This window comes from Anabas testudineus, chromosome 1 (genome assembly GCF_900324465.2).
Source record: "Anabas testudineus chromosome 1, fAnaTes1.2, whole genome shotgun sequence".
NCBI lineage: Eukaryota > Metazoa > Chordata > Actinopteri > Anabantiformes > Anabantidae > Anabas > Anabas testudineus.
In genome coordinates, this window is record NC_046610.1 from 23,698,908 (window position 1) to 23,722,357 (window position 23,450).

At 42.7% G+C, this 23,450-nt stretch overlaps 3 protein-coding genes across 5 annotated transcripts; 1 reads left to right on the plus strand and 2 right to left on the minus strand.

The window, feature by feature from the left end:
* dgke (diacylglycerol kinase, epsilon) lies at positions 1–7,140 on the plus strand. The gene is made up of 11 exons (XM_026360311.1): positions 1–765; positions 1,087–1,246; positions 1,345–1,464; positions 1,566–1,709; positions 1,798–1,955; positions 2,066–2,114; positions 2,223–2,336; positions 2,475–2,546; positions 2,899–3,026; positions 3,190–3,301; positions 4,153–7,140. The coding sequence occupies exons 1-11, from the start codon at positions 314–316 to the stop codon at positions 4,372–4,374; spliced, it is 1,731 nt and encodes a 576-aa protein (XP_026216096.1). The 5' UTR covers positions 1–313; the 3' UTR covers positions 4,375–7,140.
* A 610-nt stretch (positions 7,141–7,750) lies between these two features.
* LOC113162259 (E3 ubiquitin/ISG15 ligase TRIM25-like) lies at positions 7,751–15,431 on the minus strand. Its single transcript, XM_026360312.1, has 10 exons — positions 15,327–15,431; positions 12,478–13,074; positions 11,135–11,230; positions 10,742–10,975; positions 10,482–10,662; positions 10,372–10,398; positions 9,963–10,028; positions 9,514–9,681; positions 8,154–8,189; positions 7,751–7,929 (listed from the first exon to the last, which is right to left on the minus strand). Exons 2-10 carry the CDS (start codon positions 13,066–13,068, stop codon positions 7,787–7,789), a joined length of 1,542 nt encoding a protein of 513 aa, XP_026216097.1. The 5' UTR covers positions 13,069–13,074; positions 15,327–15,431; the 3' UTR covers positions 7,751–7,786.
* Positions 15,432–15,876: 445 nt separating this feature from the next.
* On the minus strand, positions 15,877–22,849 carry trim25 (tripartite motif containing 25). Of its 3 annotated transcripts, XM_026360307.1 has the most exons (11): positions 22,690–22,849; positions 21,876–22,488; positions 21,393–21,488; positions 21,009–21,242; positions 20,580–20,748; positions 20,466–20,492; positions 20,257–20,307; positions 20,027–20,122; positions 19,391–19,534; positions 19,129–19,188; positions 15,877–19,033 (listed from the first exon to the last, which is right to left on the minus strand). In XM_026360307.1, exons 2-11 carry the CDS (start codon positions 22,464–22,466, stop codon positions 18,501–18,503), a joined length of 2,001 nt encoding a protein of 666 aa, XP_026216092.1. In that variant the 5' UTR covers positions 22,467–22,488; positions 22,690–22,849; the 3' UTR covers positions 15,877–18,500. The 3 variants fall into 3 exon arrangements, with proteins under 3 accessions (XP_026216092.1, XP_026216094.1, XP_026216093.1); XM_026360309.1 differs by lacking the exon at positions 20,466–20,492; XM_026360308.1 differs by lacking the exon at positions 20,466–20,492 and having other exon boundaries at positions 20,568–20,748.
* Between the last annotated feature and the right edge of the window lie 601 nt (positions 22,850–23,450).

The following is a 23,450-nucleotide window of genomic DNA, read 5'->3' on the forward strand; positions in this document are numbered from 1 at the left end:
TGGACTCTCACGCATGCGCGTTCCTCAGTTGGTGAACGTACTCCTCTTGACGAGGAGATACTCTCTGCTGCAGCTAGGTTAGCGGGTTAGCTCGAGTGCGCATCGTCACGTCGCTGTTCCTTGGTTTACGGCTAGTTTAGCCATTAAAACTGTTTACACTGAATCTGAATCTAACAGCTTCCTGTCGGACTGTGTAAACATGAGCGTCTCACGGGAAGCGTGGCGGGCGTCCTGTCTTCGGTCTCTGTTGTCTCCTCTTCACTGATTTCCGCTCGTTAGCATCACCCATCTCTTGCGCCACCGTCCAGCCGCGATGTGCAAGGAAGGGGACGAGGTGCGGGACGACTGCGGCTCCCGGGAGGAGTGGACTCTGCTGTTCTGGACCTCTCTGGCCGTCATCGTCCCGGTCATCATCACCCTGTGGTGCAGCGCCCAGCGCTCCAAGCGGAAAACGCACATGAAGGATTTCTTTCGCAAAAGCAAGCACGGCTGGCACTACACCGACCTGTTCAACAAGCCCACCTACTGCTGCGTGTGCTCGCAGCACATCCTGCAAGGGGCTTTCTGCGACTGCTGCGGCGTGTGCGCCGACGAGCAGTGCCTGCGCCCGGCCGACCGGAGCCTGCCGTGCAAGGAGATCATGGCTCCCTCTAGACCCGACGGATCCATGGAGCACCGCTGGGTCCGCGGTAACGTCCCGCTCGCCAGCTACTGTGCAGTATGCAAGCAGCAGTGTGGGACCCAGCCGAAGCTGTGCGACCTCAGGTAGGTGCTACTGGTGCAGGACACACACCTAACAGCGTGCCGTGCAGACCCGCAGCTGCGTTTGTGCGTTAAAAGAGGTGCTTCTGACATTTGTACAGCCACAAGGCACAGCCTAGAGACCAGCTGATTATATACTACATAACAGCCTTTCTGTCTAATCCCTTTTTAATACGCTGTAATGGACTGCTGCTCTCTGAGTTGGCACAAGCTGATATAATGCCCTACTCTCAGAAAAATCTAAAACAATGTGCACCCTCACAGGTCCCAGACTTAGACTCCCCTGCAGCTGTACGTCCTTACAGGATTGTGTCCCTCTTTCAGGTGCGTGTGGTGTCAGACCACAGTACACGACGACTGCATGGACAACCTGACAGACGCACACCAATGTGACCTGGGCGAGTTCCACAGCCTCATCATCCCTCCTCACTACCTCTACCATGTGAACAAGCTCCGCCGCAGGCTCCCCGACGAGTACAGCAAGGTGCAGAAGATCTGATCTGGCTCAACTGGGGGTTTATTGTGGCGTCCCAGAGCTGTTTCATTAAGTGATATTGGTTTCGTGTGCTCTTGTTTCTGTAGCTGGCCTTTTCCTGCGGCAGTGGCTGGACTCCAGTGTTGGTCTTGGCTAACACACGTAGCGGTAACAACATGGGGGAGGTCCTGCTGGGGGAATTTCGCACCCTTCTCAATCCTGTGCAGGTCAGTTACAGGAAATTTCCTTTTCCCTGGAGCTGAACCAAAGCCTTTTCTGTTGCACAAAACACGACAGAAACCAGTCCTTCCTCTCATCTCCCCTCTAGGTGTTTGACCTGTCTCAGCTGACACCCCACAAAGCCCTCCAGCTGTGCACCTTGCTGCCCCCTGGAAAGGTCCGGGTGCTGGTGTGTGGGGGCGACGGCACCGTGGGCTGGGTGCTGGATGCCATCGATGCTATGAAGCTAAAGGTGAGACAGCTCTGTCTCTGTGCAGCTATTTCATTTTTAGCATCGCAGTGTTGTGTTTGCCACCACTGCTTCTCTACTGTCCTTTCAGGGCCAAGACCAGTTTATTCCAAGGGTGACCATCCTGCCCCTGGGGACAGGAAATGACCTTTCCAACACTTTGGGCTGGGGTGCCGGATATGCTGGGGAGATCCCAGTGGAACAAGTGCTCCGTAACGTTGTTGATGCGGAAGTAGTCAAAATGGACAGGTGGGGCAGTGATACTGCTTTCAGAGGACAAATACTGAAATCTCACCTATACTGCATGTGTCAAAGATCAGAAATTTGATTGACAGTTGTTTGCTAATTATAATTTCCAGGTGGAAAGTGCAAGTAGCTTCAAAGGGCCTCTACTTTCGTAAACCAAAGGTGAGTTCGATCTCTGTGTTGTGTGGACGTTTCTGACCAACATGTGGCTCTTGATGGTTTGTGCGATGACATGATGACACAGACACATTTGTTACATGTCCTCCTCAGGTTCTGTCTATGAACAACTACTTCTCCGTGGGGCCTGACGCTCTGATGGCGCTCAACTTCCATGCACATCGCGAGAAAACACCCTCCTTCTTCTCGAGCCGCATCATCAACAAGGTCTGAACCGCTTGGTTTGAATACATGAAAATACTGCAGGTGCAAGTGACTGCATCTGAATTTCCATGTTATTTACTTGTGACTCTGTCGACCTTGTTTCAGAGGTTTGTAGTAACACCTACTTTTCTCCTCCCTCAGGCTGTATATTTCCTTTATGGCACCAAAGATTGTTTAGTCCAGGAATGTAAGGATCTGGATAAGAGGATTGAGGTACAGTAGCTTTTCTTCATGAGGTGAAGCCAGTGTTGTCAATATCTGTGCTATTCCTGGCTAAGAATCACTGACTTGTGCCATAAGGACTATATTAGGACACTCTAAGCTGTTACTATACAAGTGAAGTAGTTGTTCTTTAACTTGCTAGATTAAATGTGACTCAAGGAAACTGTAAATGTTTAGAATCATTTTGGACTCTTTGCCTAGTTTGACACTCCACAGACGTCGTGGGGGATTATAAGTTACTAAAGTAAAATATCTAGGTGACATGTTGCTTTAATCGTGTGTGTGTGTGTGTGTGTGTGCGTGTGTGTGTGTGTGTGTGTGTGTGCGTGCACTCCTCCTACAGCTGGAGCTGGATGGGGAGAGGGTGGCGCTGCCCAGTTTGGAGGGCATCATCGTTTGTAACATTGGCTACTGGGGTGGAGGCTGCCGACTCTGGGAGGGTATGGGGGATGAACCCTGCCCCCCCACACGGTATGATATGCTCCAACATCTAGTCAGAATAAGGTCAAGCAGAATTCCTCTGTAGCTATTGCTAATGTGTTGCTGCTCTTACTGTAGTGTTTATATCAAGTGCTCAGTGTTCCCATGGCAACTGCCAGTGAGCATCTGCGTTGTTTCCTTTTGCACCCTGCAGGCTGGATGATGGACTGCTGGAGGTGGTGGGCGTGTTTGGCTCCTTCCACTGTGCTCAGATCCAGGTCAAGCTGGCCAACCCTCTCCGGATAGGACAGGCCCACACTGTCAGGGTGAGGCGATAATGTGCAACCACACACACACACAGCTCTGTCACAGTGCTTCCTGTTTACATCATTAAGGGGATACAGAGGAAGGCGGTGAGGCAGTAAAATTAGTTTTCACTGCCATGTGGGTGTCAATACACTTGAAGTAGATCTAAACTGCTTAAGCAGATGCCATCCTGTGCCCATTTGTGCCCTCGATCCTTGCTTGTTTTCACACCACCATGCTCCGTTCTCTAAGTTCTCTGTCTTTCACTCTTTAGTAAACAAATCTAAAACTACACAGTCAAGAGGATCACTAAATAAACAGCTACTGATAATATACTGTTTCAAGGTTGCATATAAGAGGGAGAGAGGAGGGCTGCCACTAATGTGCACATGCATGGTTTGCAGCTATTCAGTTATCTGAATGTGCCACTGATAACCACAGGAAGCACAACATGGGAAAGATGCTGGCACTGATTTTATCAAAAGCATTATTGCTAACTAACAGGGCAGAGTTAATGTCCCAAAAGCCCACACAGTTTTGTAAAGAAGCAGAATCCTTGACCTGTTGGCATTTATATCAGGTTAATAAAAAACACATCATGGGGAAGTTGGCATCAAAAAGAGCCTGCTTGTAAATCAAAACATTATTTTCTGCTGCCTGCTTTTGTTCACAGTGGCAGCAGATTCAGTCAAGCAGTTCAGAACTCCCTCTCTGTTTTCCACGTCCTGATGCCACATTCTCATGTCAGATTAGCGAGTGTTCTTGCTTTCCCTCAGCATCTTAACCCATAAAACAAGAGGTGCTGCAGCACAGTGGGAAACACGGCCCTGTCTACTGCTTGTTATACTCCAGTGTTGGCTTCTTTCTACAGCTGGTTCTCAAGAACTCCAAGATGCCCATGCAGGTGGACGGGGAGCCGTGGGCCCAGGGCCCCTGTACGATCACTATCACCCATAAGACCCAAGCCCTCATGCTGTATCACAGCTCAGAGCAGACAGACGACGACGACGACGAATCCAGCGCCTCCGAGCCAGAGAGCCCCACCCCTCACGATTCACCCAGGCCCCCGTGGCTGGCATCTGCTCGTGCATGAGCCATCCGGACAACATGTGATCTGAAGCCCTTTTTATCCTACGTTTCTGTTTTCTTTTTGTCAGCCTAGTCACCTGGCAATCCCTCTTTCTTGTAGGTGCCCTCCATAATGATGAGAACAGATGTCCTAGTTTTCATATGTAACCTATTTAGATGTCTTCAGAGAGACCACAGGGGTTAAAAAGATCAGTCTGGAGTTGAGTGTGGGGTTAGTTGTAGTTTTTAATCTCCATGTTCCACATATACTGTAACCAAGAGCTCAGGCACTTCCCCACCAACGGGTGGGACAGTCAGGAGGAGGCGAGGCGTTGAGAGAGATGCTGTGTATTTTGCACTGATTCCTTGTGCCATAGATATTTAATTAAACTGTACTTACAGCTGCATGCCCAGTGCAGACCTGCAGGTATCAGCGATCCATGTTTAGCAAGTCACCCGGGTTCAACTGACCTATAACCCCACCCCTCAAAGCCATGTTTCAGACGATAGCAGGTGGTGATGTTGTAATAGGAGATAGGAGAGTACTGTCATGTTGAGTGTCAGCATGGTTGTTCACTGTATTGCACAAAAAGCACAAACAAACACTGTTTTTCTGCAGGCAGTCAGAGTTCAGATGGAAGTTTGTTAAACTGTACAAAACGTTTGACCAAGTCTCCTGCCAGGCTCCTCATCTTTGTAGCATCACCTCCACTTGCCAACCAACATACAGCTTTAAAATATGCGTGGGTAACCCGAAAGGCCTCAGAATCTCGATGGTGCCAGTTCTTTTACAGCACACGTTCATTGTGTGATGCACTTTCTCCAGTAGCTCGCCAAACCAATGGACTGTACTAAGATACAGTATCGAAACTGGCTTTAACTCAACTGTAAGAGCCACAGCCTGTTGAGGTTTAATTTAAAAGCACTATCAATTCAGTCGGTTCACAGGATTCTTTTTTGCCTACATGGAAAACCTTTAGATTTCTTTTGCTATGTTCCACCTGTTAACAAAGTTTGCGTTGCACTATTATGACGCTTACACTGTGTAGGACGTAGGTTATACACATGAAACCACAACGCTGACCTTTAATGATGTTATTTTACCTTATTCAAGCAGTTGTCTTGCATTTTACCATTTGTGTTTTACCAGTCACCACAAGGTGGCAGACTACAGACAGTATTTGTAAGGCCAAGATTAGCTGTTCTGCTTAAATGCTAGGCTCAGCATTAACACCATCACTTGCATGTGACTTTGTGTGTAGTCTTCAGAGGACGCTACCTGTTGGCACTTTCCATATGTAACATGTGCAAGAGGTCATATGTTGTTCTCATTGTAGAATAGCCTTCCTCTAGGGACATTCAGCCATTAAGGTGGGCCTGTTTATTGCAGAAAGCCTTTTGCTTACAGCCATATCAGAAGAAGTCTGTTGAATGTTAGCGTATGCTTTGTTATGAATCTGGAGTCAAGTTGCTGCTCTTAAGGCCGAACAGGGATCAGATTCAGCTGCGTAATGCCTTTGCTTCTAGAATATGCACCCACTTGGCAGGTAACCAAGGATCATGGTTTCATCACCCTCTGTTTGGTGAATGTTGTCTTGCCCAAGGACACCTGTTTGACCTTTTACCTTATCATCCATGTTTACCTGTGTGTGTGTTTGTGTGTGTGTGTGTGTGTGTCTGTCTGTCTGTCTGTCTGTCGTATTGCACTGAATTTGATTAAATGTGACTGGTGTTTATTACAAGGTTTTTAGACACGCTAGCATCATGGCTCTAGTTCAAAGCACTGTTTTAGAATGAGATACGTGGATAAGTTTGGATTGAGAGTTGCGCAATGTTGCACAACCACTGTTGGTCCCCAGAGAAATTGTTTTTCAAATGATTTTGTTGTTCCTCCAAATATTTACAGTGGCTCTTTAACTCTTCAAATTCTTTTCTTTTTTTTTAAAATGCCTCCAAGCCAACACGCAGGCCTGAGAAACTTACCAGAAATGTGCTGTTGATGTTGTTGCTGCAAAACAGGGTCACGGGACTTAGTGAATGTGTGATCTTTGTTTATCCAAAGGAGTGTGTCTCTGTAAAATCTGTCTGTAAAATAGGTTGTGCATATTGATGAACCAAGTTGAGATAATTACCAACTTTACAGCACACTTTAGCATCATTGAGTTCATAGATTTGGCTTTAGTGCTTAGGTCAATTATCACTGCTCATCAGCCACAGATGTAGGTGCAGCAGGCACCTAGTGGCTAGACTGGGCTAGCTGTGTGCTACTGTATTGGCCAAAGAGCCAGGATTTTTCCTGAGAGTTAAAAAATTAATATTGGTGTTACACTTGTCAGATTAATAGTCAAATCACTGGAAAAAAGCCATAATTCCCACACTGGGTCGTCTAAAATACCATTTTCAGTAAAGTGACTCCTTAATGCAGCAGTAAACTGAAGTTGACAGCTACAGCTGTGTGTGACATTGGTTTCCTGGTGTGTATGGACTACACTGACTGTTGCTAGCGTGGCTATTGACTTTTCACATTTTCTTTTGAAGAATTGCAGTAATATGACTGGTGTTATTGGGAATCTCTTACATGATACCATTGTTTGTTCAATCTTAGCATATATAGTATTTATATAGATTTAATTTGCCGAGTCAAACTGTGTCATATACTAGTGGTGACCTTAGACTGACTTCGGATTATTAGCACTGGGCTTCTGAATACAAAATGCAGTTGATCCTGACATTTTACTGTGTTGTGTGTACCAAGACGCTTTAATTATCAAAAGTATACATTTGAACATGCTCACCTTTTTTTGCTATCAAACATCAATAACTAAAGATAATCCTAAAGGCTTTTAAGAATTTGCAGAAAACACATTCATTGTATTTTGACTATGATATGGGAAAATTAAAGAAACCAATAGTTTGGGATAAAATAAGCTTTATTGGTAACGATCATATACAGTAGAAGCGGAGTAGCGGTTTACACAAGAACAAGTGAATTTGCTGCAACAGGTGACAAAAACTGATCATTGTTGAACTGAATGTAATGAAATGATCTTTTGGATTTGAAAATGTGCCCATAAAATATTTTCATACATAAACAGTGGTGTGGTCTCTGTGTTTTTATTTACAGAAAACTGCTGGGTAGAATAAAAGCGTTACTGTTATTAGCATGTTAAGACGAGTTAATCATTTACCAATTTAACAACCACTGAGCCCAATACTGGCTCATATTCAAACAGCTGCTTACTCATTTCTGATTATATATATGTCATGTAAAAATCATACCAAACATATACAGAGTAGATATTCCTTGAAGTAGTGGTAATACGCACTAAAAGCTAGCTCTGTATTTTTGTACAGCGTCTGTTGAAGCAATACGTTTCCATTCTTCCTATTTTCTTTTTTTGGATGGAGTGCAGAGGAAAATACACCGGCTACTCCAGCTAGTGTTTCTTAGACTGTGGCTTGTGTCCAGTTGGCTTCTTTCCAGGAGAATCGTTTTTGGGTTTATCTTTCTTGGTGAAATCAGACGAGGCTGAGCTGGGCTTCTTTCCACCTGAAGCACTCGGTGGCTTTTTCTCTTGTTCTGACAAAACATATAAAAATAAGGTTTTATTTAATAGTTTGACCATGGTGTGAAACTTGGGTCATTTTATTATGTTTTAACATCACTCAATTCATATCTGCTTAATCTGGTTATACTATTCAAGTGTGAGAAGCATATAGACACAGTCTCATCACAAGTGTAGCTTAAAAACATAGTCATGGCTTCATATTTCAGTATGAAAAATATAAAAGGTAAAGACATACTGTGATGGGTCTGGTGACTTGCGTCACTTTTCTTGACTGTGGATATGAAAGATATTAAACACATTAGACACATTTAGAGACATGACAAACCTTATTCCCTTGTTTCTCAAAACAAACTAGTCTAGATAACAGCTCAGATATGATGCCATGGTGCAAAAATGGTGACGATTCTGTTTCCAGTAGGGAAACAGGATCCAATAGGGAAATGTCAAACACAAAAGTCTAACTCAGAGCAGAAACTGCTCTTTTGCATGTTATATGCAGACAAGGAATTTATCTACCTGCAGTCCACTGTCAAGGCTTTTACTGCAGAGCCACATGGAAAATGTCCAAGAATGACACCCTGGTTTTGGTGTACACTGGAGCACCACCCTCATGATAAATAACTAATGGCATTAAAAAAGAAATGATGCCACTGACCAGCTGACCTGACTCAACTCTTGCCAAATGGTATCATGGATTACCTGGAAATGTTTTTCTGTCTTCAAACTTTGTGGTTTAACTTTAAACCACAAACTTTTATGACCTCAATTTCCCATTAGGCTCAGTCAATAAGGGTATAATCTCTCACCAGCTTCCCACCACTAAACTAAGTGCTTTTCTTTTAACTTCTCTCTTGTACCATTGATGGTAGCTCCAGAGCTGCAACAAAACAAATGTGTAGCTGGGGCAAACGATGTAGTTTTGTTTTTGGTGGTTTAGTTTTATTGATGTACGACCAGGTGACAACTTAAGGGAAAAATCACAAAGTGACAGAGGATACTGTGTTATTGTCTTAGACAACGCACCAAAGTGTCCCCAATATGTTCAGCTGGGATGAGATCTGGTGATTGGCTGCGAAGGCCATAACTCTCACTGTCCATCAGGCAACTACCACCAGGATAGAAACGTGTCATCATAGGATAAAGGTGAGCAGTCAGAACAACTTTGTATTGACATGCAGGGATCACTCCCTCTAAGACAACAAGTGGACCCAACCCATGACACACTCATTGTATGCTTCATCCCTGTTTTTGTCTATGAACTTTACACCACTGGACTCTCAAACACACATTCATCTTTGCAGTGAGAGATTCTTTAACTACAAGCCTACTATAATATCCCTCTGTAAAATTAATTGTCAACAGCCTGATCTTGCCGACACAGTCTGCTCACCGTGCTCATAGTATGATTGGACGTTAATGGCTCTATTGCACCACACAGTTGAACTTGTGTGGAAGCATGTGCATTTGTTATATTTCTCCTCTAATTATGCAGCTTTTTCTAAATCCATTTAATTTCTAATCGAAATGAAATTAATTTCCGCTGTTATAAATTAACTGTGGTATTATGGTGTCAATGACTAGAAGTTTTATCTTACATTTTGCCTTAAACGGAGGATCCCTGCTTTGTGCATGCTGCGATGGATTCCAGCCTCCCCGGTAGCTGACGTAGGAATAAACAGGCACAGGAATTGGCTGGTAGACCGGCTGGATGGGAGGATGGCCTGGACTGTGGGATGTGGGCTGTATTTTCTGCTCTGGAGGTTCTTGTCGTTGTGAAATGAGAGGACATTTTGTACAACCATGAGTGTTTTATTACTTCATAAAAAGTTGTGTCATAAAATGCTTGTTATATTGTTTTACTGTTTTATGTCTGTAAAAGTAAGTGTGAACTTAGATAGATTTAAATACTTTAAAGCTACTTCATGTGTAGATACCATTGAATGTTCTTGAATGTTCTTCATCCACATGGGCAGATGTCTCCAGATGTTTATAGGTGTGTGTTCTACTGTATTTAGATGTTTTCCTACAATAGAGACGGACCTACCATGTTCTGGCCGAGGTCCAGTACTGTTCGTATTTGCAGGTTCTTGGGCAGGAACTACTCTTTTACCTGTGAGTGGCAAACAGGAAACAAACTGCATTTACAGAGTACAGCTCTTTTCTGTTTCACTCTCATTTACCTGTTCACACACACACACACACACTCACACACTCTCACTGGGAGCAATTTGTGTTCCAGTGTCTTGCTCATGCACATTTTCACATGTGAACAGGAGCTGGAGATCAACCCAGCCATCCTGTATCCTGCTTATTTTCACCTCCCACAAGGACCCACGTACATTCAGTCAAAAGGTTTTAATTCGCTCAGGATTTCAGTCTGATACAATAAAACAACACCAATAAAGTCAATACTTGATTTAATGTCTGGTATTTCCCACAATTCCCAAACTCACCAGATGCAGAAATGTCAGTGTTCAGTTCTGCAATACAGTTGGACATGACTGGCGTTATTATACTTTCATAAGAAATTTTAAATTGTAAAATTTGACAGCAAAAGAGGTACCTGGACATTCCTGCGGTTTTATTAATGGTAGTCTGGCCTCTACTGGCTGTTTGAGGATCTCTGTCAGATTCTCCTTCAGTTCAGCAGCAAAGGCCTGCGTCGCTGTCACCTTCTTGGAGTCCAGGTTAATTCGAGGCATGTGAGGATCGAACTTTACCACCCCAGGTAAGTCAAATGAAGTCTGCGAGGAACAAGTCAAACTGTGTTTTTAACACAATGAACAAGTGAACTTCATCTTTCTGTAACAACGATCGTCCCACCTGTAGAAAGTCCAGGGTGTGAGACTGACTCAGAAGACTGTTGACATCTTCTCTGACTTTTCTCATTGCCTCCGCATTGTCAGTTAATCTCTTCATCAGGTTTCGAAGTTTCATCTGACCGACCTCCAGCTCGCAGTCCACCTCAATGTGGGCCTTCTGCTCCTCTTGGGCCAACATATCTCGTATCTGCTGATACGTAGCTGCTAATAATGCCTTCCTTTTGATTGCTCCGTCCTTAATAAGAACCGTTAGAGAAGTCATAAATAGCATATGTAAAGAGATGCAAAGACAATATGACATCATGTAACTGCCAAAATGTTTTTCTTTTCTATTGAATAATTCATATATTTCTCATTCACTGCTCTTGTGAAACATTGGAAATGTAAAATGTACCTTCAGCTTGCTCTGTGTCTCGTTCATTTGACTTATTACAGCCTCAGTCTTCTCAATCTTCCCATCCAGTAATCCCAACTTGTCTCTGAGTTCAGACTATACACACAGAAAAAGTTTGGAAATGATGCTGGAGTGTCGCCTCCATAATTCTCCATAATGGTCTTTATATTATATATATCTTATATTCAAATATTGTATATTGTAAAACAATGCAAATATTCCTAAGTAGGTTCACAAACAATAAGAAAATAATAAAAACAATAACATTAAATTCAATTAATTTAATTTAATTTAATTTAAGTTTGATATCACACTTATTTACATTCTTGTATAGAGTTAAATAAGAAGATTATACACTCCAATATGTAACTAGCAGCTAGAGTGTGTGCTTAGCCTGTGGTTAATCCTAGTTTAGCGAAAATCTTTGAAACGAATGTAAAACCAGCTGCCTGTCCAAAAAGTAACAAAATCCACCTATAAGCACCATTAAACCTCTTTTATTAACATGTTATATGTCGTAACTTTGGGCAGATGGCTAGCGTCTCTTCAACTGTAGCTAGCTGTTTCTATGCTAAGCTAAGCTAACTGGCTACTGCGTCCAGTCACATTACTGTACCAAATTAAAAGTAGTATTAATTTAACTTATTATAATAAAATAACTTGTTCTTCTCAAATAAGTATATTTGTATAATGTGGGCAAGAGTATTTGTTAAAATGTCTCATTATACAGTCTGCCTTAAAGCTGTCAGATCATTTTATACAGTACTGAGAAAAAATATTTGCTTCTTTCCTGATCTTTTCTTTTTTTAAATTTCATATTTGTCTCACTTAAATAATTCATATGAACATTTTTAATGTTACACAAAGATCAGTTTTTAAATGATGATTTCTTTACAAAAGCTGATCAAACTTGTCTTTCTCTGTGTGAAAACGTATTTCACAGTTAAAGAAATGTATGCCCACTATACTTCACCGATTAGTTTTAATTAATCCACATTACAGGGTTTTTGAGCATGAACGGCCTGAAAACGTTCATGCCACAGCATGTCAATTGGACTGGGTCACTTGAAAACCTAATTGCTGGTTCGTTTCAGATCATGCAGTCAGTGCAAGTGATCTGAGTCCTAAAGTTGCAAAGCAGCTTCAGAACATCACACTACCACCACCATGTTTGACTATTGGTATGATGCTCTGACACCTGATGTAACAGGATACACATAGAATATTTGTGCAAATCCCAATGCAGAAATTGAGTTTTTATATAAAATTAAATGAGTTTGATCATCTGAATTAGTAAAGAAACAAAGATATGCATCAGGAAGGGAGCAAATACTGCATGGTACCTCTTTCAGGCTCCTCTGCTCCTCAGGGGAGGTGAAGGAGCAGCCTTTGTGGACCTGCTGCAGGCAGAGGCTGCAGATCGGGCGGCCATGCTGGCTGCAGAACAGCTCCATCAGCTTGTGGTGGTCCGGGCAGATGCGCTCCAACAGGTCCCCGACAGGCTCACTCAGCTGGTGGACGCGGAAGTTCGGGTTTTCCCGGTGAGGCCGCAGGTGCTCCTCGCAGAAAGAGGCCATGCAGGTGAGGCAGGTCTGGGACGCCTCTGCTTCCATACACGTATCACAACGGATCACCTTGATTTTCTCGGCCTCTTTCTCCTCTTTGAACACGCTGGACTCTCCTTTGGTCGACCTCAGGTTGAAGGTCTCCACCACGGTGCTGAGGACCGTGTTCTTCTTCAGCTCCGGTTTGGTCGCGAAGTGGGTCCGACACTGAGGACAGCTGTACGAGTCCGTCCAGGTCTTGAGGAGACAGTCCTGGCAGAAGTTGTGTCCGCAGGGGATGGTCACCGGACAGTCAAAGGTACTGAGACAGATGCTGCAGGTGAGCTCATCCTCCAGACCCAGCAGAGAAAACTCGTCCACGTCGGCCATGACTCTCTGACAGAAACGAAACGATATCTATCTATATATAGTTATATATATATACATAACCTGTTTTACCAGTACAACAGGTTATGTACAGTAGTACGCAGTACGCAGTAGTTAAGTATAGCAGCTACTGCGGAAGCCGTCTGCCAAACTTTGCTCTTTAAATTGTGTTGCACATTTTGTCTTGTGGTTACGGTAACGACATTTCTCGTGACTAAAACTGCTGTGTGGAGGTTCAGTGTGTTACAAAGAAATGAAACTGATCATTAAAATGTCTTTAATTGGACGGAATGTTGGAAATATGTCACCAATTGAATTCATATATTTTGTGAAACTGGTTTTAAAAGGCATGGATAAAAGTTGTTATGTTGTGAATATAAAAATATGTAATAAATATAAATGTTTAAAATCTGTTCCTTTAAAGGTTAACTGTAACTTTTTAATGCAGTCTTGTTTAAGGTGATAGATACTATGAACATGTCAAAATTGAAGTGCTTTGACTGCACATTTTTGGAGAAAATCAAATACAAAACATATAGATTACATAACTAAATTCCAAAAATGTTTGAACATGTAAAAAATATAAATAATTCTTTTAAGAGTTAAGCTGAAACTTTCAGTCCAGTCTTGTTTAGAGTGAACGACAACACTACAACACTTTTACTGCAGATCAAACATGGGGGCATTTTTAGTTTGCATGTCATTTTAGTGCCTTAAATTTTCTAAGAAACTGTGCAGAAAAAGTACTTCAATTTTGGCATGGTCATATTATCCATCACAAATGACACGACTGCACTGAGAATGTCAGGTAACCTGTAAAGGAACAGATTTAATGTAAATCAAAACAGAACTTATTTATAATATTCATTCCAGTATAATGATATTGTTATTATGTTCTTTTATATGATTTTTCTTTATATACTTTAAATTGGTATGATTATGTATGAATCCATCATTTTCAATAATGTTTTCCTACAATGTCAGGGGAAGAAAATCTTTTTTTATTTTATTTTTTATTTTATAACATTACAACATTCCCTCATGCCTTGAAAAACAATTTTACAATATATATAAATTACATTAGTGATATACACTGCCCGTCCAAAAGAAAAGAAAAAGTCTTGACCTGGATTTAACTAAGTAAATAGGTAACAGAGTGCAGAGTGCAGCCTCTCCTTTATTAAAAAACTATGTCTGAAGACACATCCTGTGGTCATGAAAAAGATGTTCATCTGTTTCAGAAGGGTCAGAATTATTGGCATGAATCAAGCAAAGCAAACATCTAAGGAGACTGATGAAACTACTAAAACTGGTTAAGAACTGTCCAATAGAAGAAGGTCATGTTGTCTAGCCGGTGGGGGCAGTGCTATGATCTGGGGTGGTCAGATCAAGGTTCAGCAACGTTATGTGTCCAAAGAATGAGGTCAACTGACTACCTGAATATACTGAATGACCAGGTTATTACATCAATGGAATTTTTCTTTCCTGATGTCACGGGCATAGTTAAAAAGGACAATGTCAGGATTCACCGAGCTCAAATTGTGAACACAGTGACACATCATTTTCACACATGGATTGTTCACCACACAGTCCAGACCTTAACCCTATTGAGAATATTTGGGATGTGCTCTACAAGACTTTGTACAGTCTGACTCTCCCATCATCTCCACTCTAAACGGGAATAAATGTTAAGACATTGCAGAAGCTTATTGAAACGATACTATTAGAGTGTGACTTTATTTTATTTATTTATTTTTCGGATGAGCATTGTATAAAACATTCCGCCTGATTACACATATTAGACTATTTCAGGTGTCAATATTTTCAAAAGGGCACATTTCAATCATGTTACTGATCAGTTTATTATCTTGTTTGTAACACACTGAACCTCCACACCGCCGTTTTGACAAGCATCTTTACCGTAATCACAAGACAAAATGCGCAACACGATTTGAAGCGCGGCTCACTTGACCGCAGTCTGAAAGTTGCTTTGGATAAAAGCGTTTTTCCAGATGACTTCATGCAAATTTACTAAACACGAGGCTGAAGTTTGCTACCTGCAGTTAAGGGATAAGTTAGGGGAAAATCGACTTCGGGTACGGAGCGAGCTTTTCTCAGGTTTTAAAACTTTTAATTTTAGTTAACTCTCCACTTCACCTTAACCTAACTTCAGCAATAAACCACTGAACATACTATGAATCCATCCACAACCCAGGCTGCAAGAATAACAACAGAATTGTTTTATAGCTGCCTTCACGTACCTTCTGGACTGGTGCAGGTCACGCAGCTCTCTGATCCCATGACTATGTCTCACTCTCTCTGTCTGTCTGTCTCTCTCTCTCCCTCTGTCTGTCTGTCTCTCTCTCTCTCTCTGTCTGTCTCTCTCTCTGTCTGCATCATGTAATTAACTAAGTCGAGTCATGTTTTGGGAAACTGTGTTATCGTACTTGTACTTTAATCCACCACACCTGATAGGGATGTCGCTCATCATAGTGCACTAATTACAGCTTTACTAATTTACCATTTGCAGATGAATACAAAAAGTATTATACACCAATAAATGTACTATAACAAAGTAAGAAACCGACAGTACTTGAAAGTTTGTCAAACAACTCTATAGCAGATCTATAGATATTTTACAGATATTTTTGTAAGTGGGTTGCTGACTTCATGGCATCAGGATATGAGGTCCTCTACTACACCCTGTGCTCACAGCTCAGCACTGTGCAGCTTGACTGGCAGGTCTTAATAGAAACAGGTATCAGAGAGGAAAAACACGTATTATTAACCATCATTTAGCTCACACAAGGATTAAAAGGTGATTTTAATTCATTTATTTAAATTAATACATAGTTGAAGACAACCACATAACAGATCACACACCACATAACTTTAAAAACACCTGGTGGTTATAATGCTGAGGTGGACTGTGTCAGTATGGGACCTCTGTTCACCAAATGTTTCTAATGTTGTGGCTGATCCATTTATAACAGCTGGAATTTTACATTTGCGCTATGCACAATTTAGGCAGGAAGCAAAGCCTGTTGTGATGTTAACTTTTGACAGCACAGTTTCAGTAACATCGAATGTCCAGGACAAGTGAACAGACTGGATGTGAAAAACTAGAATCAACTAGATTTCACCTAAAGATCAGAACTGAACAAAGAACACCTGATGTGAGGTTAAAACATTTCACAAGTCAGAAACAGAAGCAAAAAGCACTGAAGTCAAATGTTGAACCAAATACACTTCACACTTCCTCAAGTCCACTAAGCACAACTATAAAGTTATTTAAGCTTGGTAGTAAGAGTAAATGTGTCATCACACACTTGCATACTCATGTTGATTTGACAAAGGTTTTCCATTGGTCCCAAACCAAAGTTCCCCAGTGTGATGATAAGCCACGGCCAACAGAGCAAACAGCAGATTTCACCACACAGGTTCAGAGTTCCTTTGCAGTGCTGCATTGTGCCCAACACCTGCCAACATGTAGCCTAACAGAGAAAAGCTCCAGACCTGAAGTACATTAGCACAGAGATCTTTTCTCTTATCCAGCCCATTAACACAGCTGTCAACACGTCTGAATCGTTCCAGGCTTATCAGTCTCAGCCTTGTCTTCTGCACCTCCAACGCCTTCCAACGTAGTTAGTTAACAAAGACAGCTGGACACTAGGTAAACACCGCTAACATCACTCCTTATATATGTTCTGCATAGCTGGACCTCTACTGCTTGACACCTTGTGATACCTGTCAGTACCTGCAAGACAAGCATGTTTGTGCTAATTGTGACAGAAAGCGATCAATGCGTCTATACTGACCAACGCTTTACCACCTGATAGAGTCTAGTGCTGCATCATCAGCAAAGAAAAAGCCACTGTTACTGATGTCACCAGTGCGCTTCAGCAAACATCTTACAGACTGGGTTAAACTTAATTTACCCCTGTAAAACTCCACATCTTATTACCTTCCTACCACCTAACAAGAAGCCAACAGAGACTTCTGATGGCTTCCTAGGTTCATGTGCCTACCACAGATCTAAAATTGTATATTTTATTTCTATGAGGCAAAGTATGCAAGTGTGACATCCTGGATTCAAGTATGACCATGGACCACAGGTGCATTTGAATCCCTTTCCCTCCATCTCTCCATTGTCTCCTGGCTTAAGTGAAGGCAAGGTGCCACAAAGATAATCAGCAGTAAAACATAACAGAGACGGTCAGGACTTGATAAGAACATAGTCTATGTGACATCAGTTCTGATCAGCCCAACCAGTCAAAGAGATGAGGGAGGGAGCGCATAAGGCTGGGTGATACAAAAAACACATTCACTTATCCTGATTGTTAAAATGTCCAATGTTGAACATGATGCGTGCTGTCATTGTGGTATCAGAAGTTGATAGATGATCTACGTGACTGTTTCTTTAGAGAATATCTGTGTCAGCACAGAAAGTGACAGCTGCACAGTGACGTCATTTATGAGTTTCCAATGATAAAACTACAGAGTTATTCCTGCTGTAGCTCACACAGCAGTTAAAGGAGGGTGACCAGAAATGATTCATGTAATGACTAACATGGAAAACGGTTATGAAGATCGAATGTCACAACAGAGCAGCCTTATAACCTTATCAACGGCACTCCATAACAAGAGCACTAGTTTTTACATACAGAGTCAGATCAGAACACTGTACTGACATGGTCCAAAGTGATAAATCCATCACTTTCAATACCATCCCCAGTGTTTAATACATTATCTGCACCGTCAATACAGAACACACAGTCATCAGTGTGTGTTCTGTTGTACTTATAAGACAAACACAATCATAATCACTTGGTATCCAGTCACAGTATTGACTTGAAGATACAAGTTGTGTTGTTCTTTCTATGTTCTGAGAAACCTGCAAAAAACAGAAGCTTTTCCATCTTTATTTCTGTGGTCGCATAACCACGACTTCAGCTGCTGTAAATCAGAGCTACCACAGTTATTAGCACTGGCTAATGATATCAGCTGTGACAAGCCATTATCTCTTAGCATTCATGCTTTGAGCTGTCCGTGTACTGCTATTCTCTGAATAACCACTATCACTTTTTCCGTTAATTTAGGGCAAACCTATCAGGAAGGTACTTATACAGTATGTAATAAGCACCAAAAGTGGGGTGGTCATTGTTTCAGCTGCCTAAACTGCCATTCAGGTTTTACACTTTTAACAACAACACTATTAAAATGGGGGTAGGGGTACAACAGAGCAGGCTCTCAATGTGAAGATGACATGTTATAAGCTAGGTTAGGGTATATTGGTACATACATTTTTTTCCCTGTTCCAAGAAGCTGAATAGTAGCATAAATAATCATTCATTTTTACTATTAATGTTATAAAGGAGAATAAGACAAACTGTGTGTGCCTGCATATGCAGCTGTATGTACTGAACATATGTGTCTCAGGCCTGAAGTTTGCACAAAGAAACGGACGAGCCACTTGAGAAAATCCAGAAAGCTGGATACACAGCTTCAGTAAAGGGGAACACAAAGCAGTGAAAGGGATACGCCCTGTCAGCCACATTATAGAATGTAGCCATGCCCTCCTCACAATCCACCAGCACACCTACGCGCTTTGGATTAGGATTGACCAGCACGGTCTCACTGCTGTTATGCCAAGCGGAGAGTTTGACATTAAACCACTCAACACACCAGGACTGGGTGTTGCGGCCCAGTCGGCTGGTGGGACCTTTGCGGTCGATGCTGTTGTAAGCCAAGCCGACGCCAATGAAGTTGTTGCTGCTCAGTCGGACTTCCCAGTAGTGTCGCCCTCTAGAGAAACCCTTGGAGGTGAGCACCTGGGAGCAGACAGAAAAGCGTTGAGGGCAGTCAGGGTAGTTTGTGTGCTCATCTGACACAGAGGCTTTGGTGAAGCCCTCGCTCAGTGTGATGCGTTTGTGGGCTGTCCTTGGATCCAGAGTGAGTACGGTGCCATCTAGATGATACAGAAGAAAAGAAGACCACTCAAATACCCAACAGGCTTTTAGTTACCGTCTGTGGGCAAATTACCTGCTACACTCACACACTTACATTTCAGAAGGTCATTTCTCTTTTCAGCAGCTGTTATGTTTGGAGGAATGTCAGAAGTTTCTACAAAACAAGCAGATGCAAATATCATTTGGGAGCTGCTACGGAAACGAAAGAGAAAGTTTTATAAAAGAACAGTACAGCGGCTCTGAGGAGCTTGATGCAGTGCATCTTAGGAAAACACACAAATAGACAACAGTACTCCACCAGTATGGTTGTAAAAAAAATGTCCTCAACCATTGCTGTGTATGGAGGTGGTCTCTACCTGGCGTCTGTTTGGCTTCAGCCGCAGCAGGACCACCTCTTGATTTGTCTTTTCCACCGAATTCCATCAGGTTTTCACTAGAACTGGTAGCACTGTTATTTGCCGCCATGTCTTCAGTGAACTGGAGAGTTTTTTTGGTTTGTTCTAAAGAATAAACAACATATTTGATTATCACCAAAGTGACATTTTTGAAGAGCTGTTTAGAGCCCCTGAATGGTTTCAAAACATTAGTTTATGTTGCTGTGTAATGTTACATATTCATAACAACAACAATCAAAGATAAAGTTTGGATGGAAACAGTCAAACAACAGTAGGAGTGGCTGTGGTTTCATCACATTCGATTTTCATGACATGTCATTAATATGTGACGTATGTGATGGAATCTTTTTCTAACCTAACTGATAAAAGCAAGGCCAGAAGAAACTGAACTACAGACATTTCTTATGATAAACTCAAAAGTAAAAGTAAAAGAATAACCAATAAATAACCATTGTAGCAGTTTTTACAAAAGGTCAACACTGTAGCCTTCCTGGAGGAATTTGTTGCGTTAGTGTGCATTACACTCTGTTAGGTGTTGTGTTATTAATGATCTGGCACCTGAGTGCACGTTATCTGTTCGTCTGGACATTTTCTTACTTTGAGGTCTCTTCTTTACCCCTGCTTTGGGTTGACAACCTGGACCTGGGCTGTGGGACCTGGGGAATCTGGTATTCCCTGAGGGCCATTGAGGCTCTGAACCAGAAAAAGGCACAAGAAAAGGTGTTTTATTCTCAAACTGTTATGTGCTTCGTGTCTTGTTAAATCCATATCACTTTATTTTAGAAACGTCACAGTGTATTCAGTATGTGTTGCACATATGAACGTACCAGATTCCTCGTGAGGTCCGGGGCTCGACGGTGTAAATCCTGAGGCAGAAGCTGAGAACATGCCAGACATTGTCATTATAATCCTGATTTTGACTTGAAACAGTTAACCAGACACCTCACAACACACAGCTCAGCACCAATTTGAGGGATACTGTTAGACTAAGGTTTTGATTTCTGTTAATACTGATTTCCACTCGGCTGACACTCACCAGATGTAACACTGTCAGTGTTAATTTCTGCAACAAAATTAGACATGGTTGGCTTCACTGTACTTTTAATGCATCTTCAACTGTGACATCTCCAACATGCACCTGCATATTCACCTGGCTTCTTTATTGGTAGTCTGGCCTCAACTGGCTGCCTGAGGATCTCTGTCAGATGCTCCTTCAGTGCAGCAGCAAAGTTTTGTGTCGCAATCACCTTCTTAGAGTCCAGGTTGATTCGAGGGGTGTAAGGGTCAAAGTTCACAGCAGGGGGCAGGTTGAATGAATTCTGTGTGGAAAAAAACATAATACAGCAGATAGATCCTACGTTAGAGGGAGGCAGACATTCCTGCGTTATTATGTTATGTTATTACGCATTAATAAGCCTTGTCCAACACATGCTCTATTGTCTATTTCCCTACTATCCAGGCAGTCAGATCGGTTTCCACATCCTTGACATTTGAGTCACCAGTAGCACTGGGCGTGAAATCATATTTACTGTTGTCAAGTTATATGATTGTGCAGGTGTGGAGCCGTCAGTTTTGTCACCTGGAGAAAGGCCAGTGTTTGGGACTGACTCAGCAGACTGTGGATGTCTTCTTTAGCTTTATTCATGTTGTCAATGTTCTCAGTGAACTTCTTCATGAGGTTCCTGAGTTTTGTTTGACCGCTCTCCACCTCTTGGTCCACTGCAGTCAGAGCATCACGCTCCTCTCTCATTAATATGTCCCGTATCTGCTGGTACTCGGCTGCCACAGCTTTTTTCCTGTTGGTCGCTGTGACCTGCGAGAACAGACACAGCATCATACACACCTGCCATCATATAGCATATAAAGACATTAAACTGCTACGGTCATGATGCTGTGAACAGCAAATGAGCAGGAATCACTGGTGATGATGTGTTTTAGAGTACAGTAGGTTAAACAGAGTTACCTTCAGCTTGTTCTGCATGTCCCTCATTTGAGACAAAACAGCGTCGTTCTTCATTATCTTCCCGTCTAGCAAACTAAGCTTGCCTCTCAGGTCGGACTACAACAAGACAAACATGACACATCAGCTCAGTCAAGCTGTGTCCGTTCACACAAGGCACAGAGACATGGTTAAAGAATCAAGGAAGGAAGAGTTTGCTTTAAAAAGATTAAATTAAATAAATGATAACCTGAGCAGAATATCAAGCCCACCTCCTCAAACCTCTCAAAAACAGCTTCACAACTACTCACTGACTTTTGAAAACACTGAAAAATACTCTCTAAGATGCTCTTTTATATCCAGTAACCAGTTGGTAAGATGGTCAATTTCACTATGCTCTATTGAGAATCAAATATGGGTTTGTTAGATTTGCAAATCATTGCATTCTGTTATTACACACACACACACACACACACACACACACACACGCACACACACACACAGTACCTCTTTCAGGCTCCTCTGCTCCTCAGGGGACGTGAAGGAGCAGCCTTTGTGGACCTGCTGCAGGCAGAGGCTGCAGATCGGGCGGCCATGCTGGCTGCAGAACAGCTCCATCAGCTTGTGGTGGTCCGGGCAGATGCGCTCCAACAGGTCCCCGACAGGCTCACTCAGCTGGTGGACGCGGAAAATGGGGTTTTCCCGGTGAGGCCGCAGGTGCTCCTCGCAGAAAGAGGCCATGCAGGTGAGGCAGGTCTGGGACGCCTCTGCTTCCATACACGTATCACAACGGATCACCTTGATTTTCTCGGCCTCTTTCTCCTCTTTGAACAGGCTGGACTCTCCTTTGGTCGACCTCAGGTTGAAGGTCTCCACCACGGTGCTGAGGACCGTGTTCTTCTTCAGCTCCGGTTTGGTCGCGAAGTGGGTCCGACACTGAGGACAGCTGTACGAGTCCGTCCAGGTCTTGAGGAGACAGTCCTGGCAGAAGTTGTGTCCGCAGGGGATGGTCACCGGACAGTCAAAGGTACTGAGACAGATGCTGCAGGTGAGCTCATCCTCCAGACCCAGCAGAGAAAACTCGTCCACGTCGGCCATGACTCTCTGACAGAAACGAAACCTAACGAAAACGAAAGTAGAGCTTCGAATTATTCCCAATGCAGAAATGTAGAATTAATATCGACGGGTTTCTTTCCAGTTTGGTGTATTCATTTAACAACAGTGTTGGTATTAACAGACGTGTTAAACACAGCAGTGGACAATGTGTTTAGATGGACTCTGTGTGAAGAGCTGTGTCACTGCACTAAATATCCCACAATACCTTGAGTCAAGTCTTCAGGACAGCGGGACGGTTCAGTCCGAGTCGACGACTGCAGCTTCAAACTATGTGTTGTCTCTGTGCTGTCGACGACATGGACCTGGAGTGAGCCCAGGTAAGTCCGACGCTCTCTGTCTCTCTCTCTCTCTCTCTCTCTCTCTATGTCTCTCTCTCTCTCTCTCTCTCTCTATCTATCCTCTCTCTCTCTCTCTATCCTCTCTCTCTCTCTCTCTCTCTCTCTATGTCTCTCTCTCTCTCTCTCTCTCTCTCTCTCTCTCTCTCTCTCTCTCTCTCTCTCTATGTCTCTCTCTGTCTCTCTATGTCTCTCTATGTCTCTCTCTCTGTGTCTCTCTCTCTCTCTCTCTCTCTCTCTGTGTCTCTCTCTCTCTCTCTCTCTCTCTGTGTCTCTCTCTCTCTCTCTCTCTCTCTCTGTGTCTCTCTCTCTCTCTCTCTCTCTCTCTCTGTGTCTCTCTCTCTCTCTCTCTCTCTCTCTCTCTATGTCTCTCTCTCTCTCTCTCTCTCTCTCTCTCTGTCTCTCTATGTCTCTCTCTCAAGTCTTCTTCTTCATCGTGTTTATTAACAAACAACTTTTAGAGCGCCACCATCTGGAGAGAAGTTCGGATCAGGCTCATGATAAAGTCACCATAAAATAAAATAAAAAAGAAATAAATAAAAAACGAATTTCTCTCTTATAGATTTGTTCTCCTCAGATATCAGAATATATCCAGAGCTCCAATACTTCATCTAGCTCTGATATTACATTT

Coding starts and splice junctions, on each gene's coding strand:
- dgke (XM_026360311.1), top strand. CDS start 314: ATGTGCAAGGAAGGGGACGAGGTGCGGGACGACTGCGGCTCCCGGGAG. Junction 2,547..2,898: donor ATCTGGATAAGAGGATTGAG/GTACAGTAGCTT, acceptor CTCCTCCTACAG/CTGGAGCTGGATGGGGAGAG. Junction 3,027..3,189: donor GAACCCTGCCCCCCCACACG/GTATGATATGCT, acceptor TGCACCCTGCAG/GCTGGATGATGGACTGCTGG.
- LOC113162259 (XM_026360312.1), bottom strand. CDS start 13,068: ATGGCCGACGTGGACGAGTTTTCTCTGCTGGGTCTGGAGGATGAGCTC. Junction 10,976..11,134: donor AGACACAGAGCAAGCTGAAG/GTACATTTTACA, acceptor GTTCTTATTAAG/GACGGAGCAATCAAAAGGAA. Junction 10,399..10,481: donor AAAACCGCAGGAATGTCCAG/GTACCTCTTTTG, acceptor ACTGTATTGCAG/AACTGAACACTGACATTTCT.
- trim25 (XM_026360307.1), bottom strand. CDS start 22,466: ATGGCCGACGTGGACGAGTTTTCTCTGCTGGGTCTGGAGGATGAGCTC. Junction 20,493..20,579: donor ACTACCAATAAAGAAGCCAG/GTGAATATGCAG, acceptor ATTTTGTTGCAG/AAATTAACACTGACAGTGTT. Junction 19,535..20,026: donor GGTAAAGAAGAGACCTCAAA/GTAAGAAAATGT, acceptor TTTATTCTTTAG/AACAAACCAAAAAAACTCTC.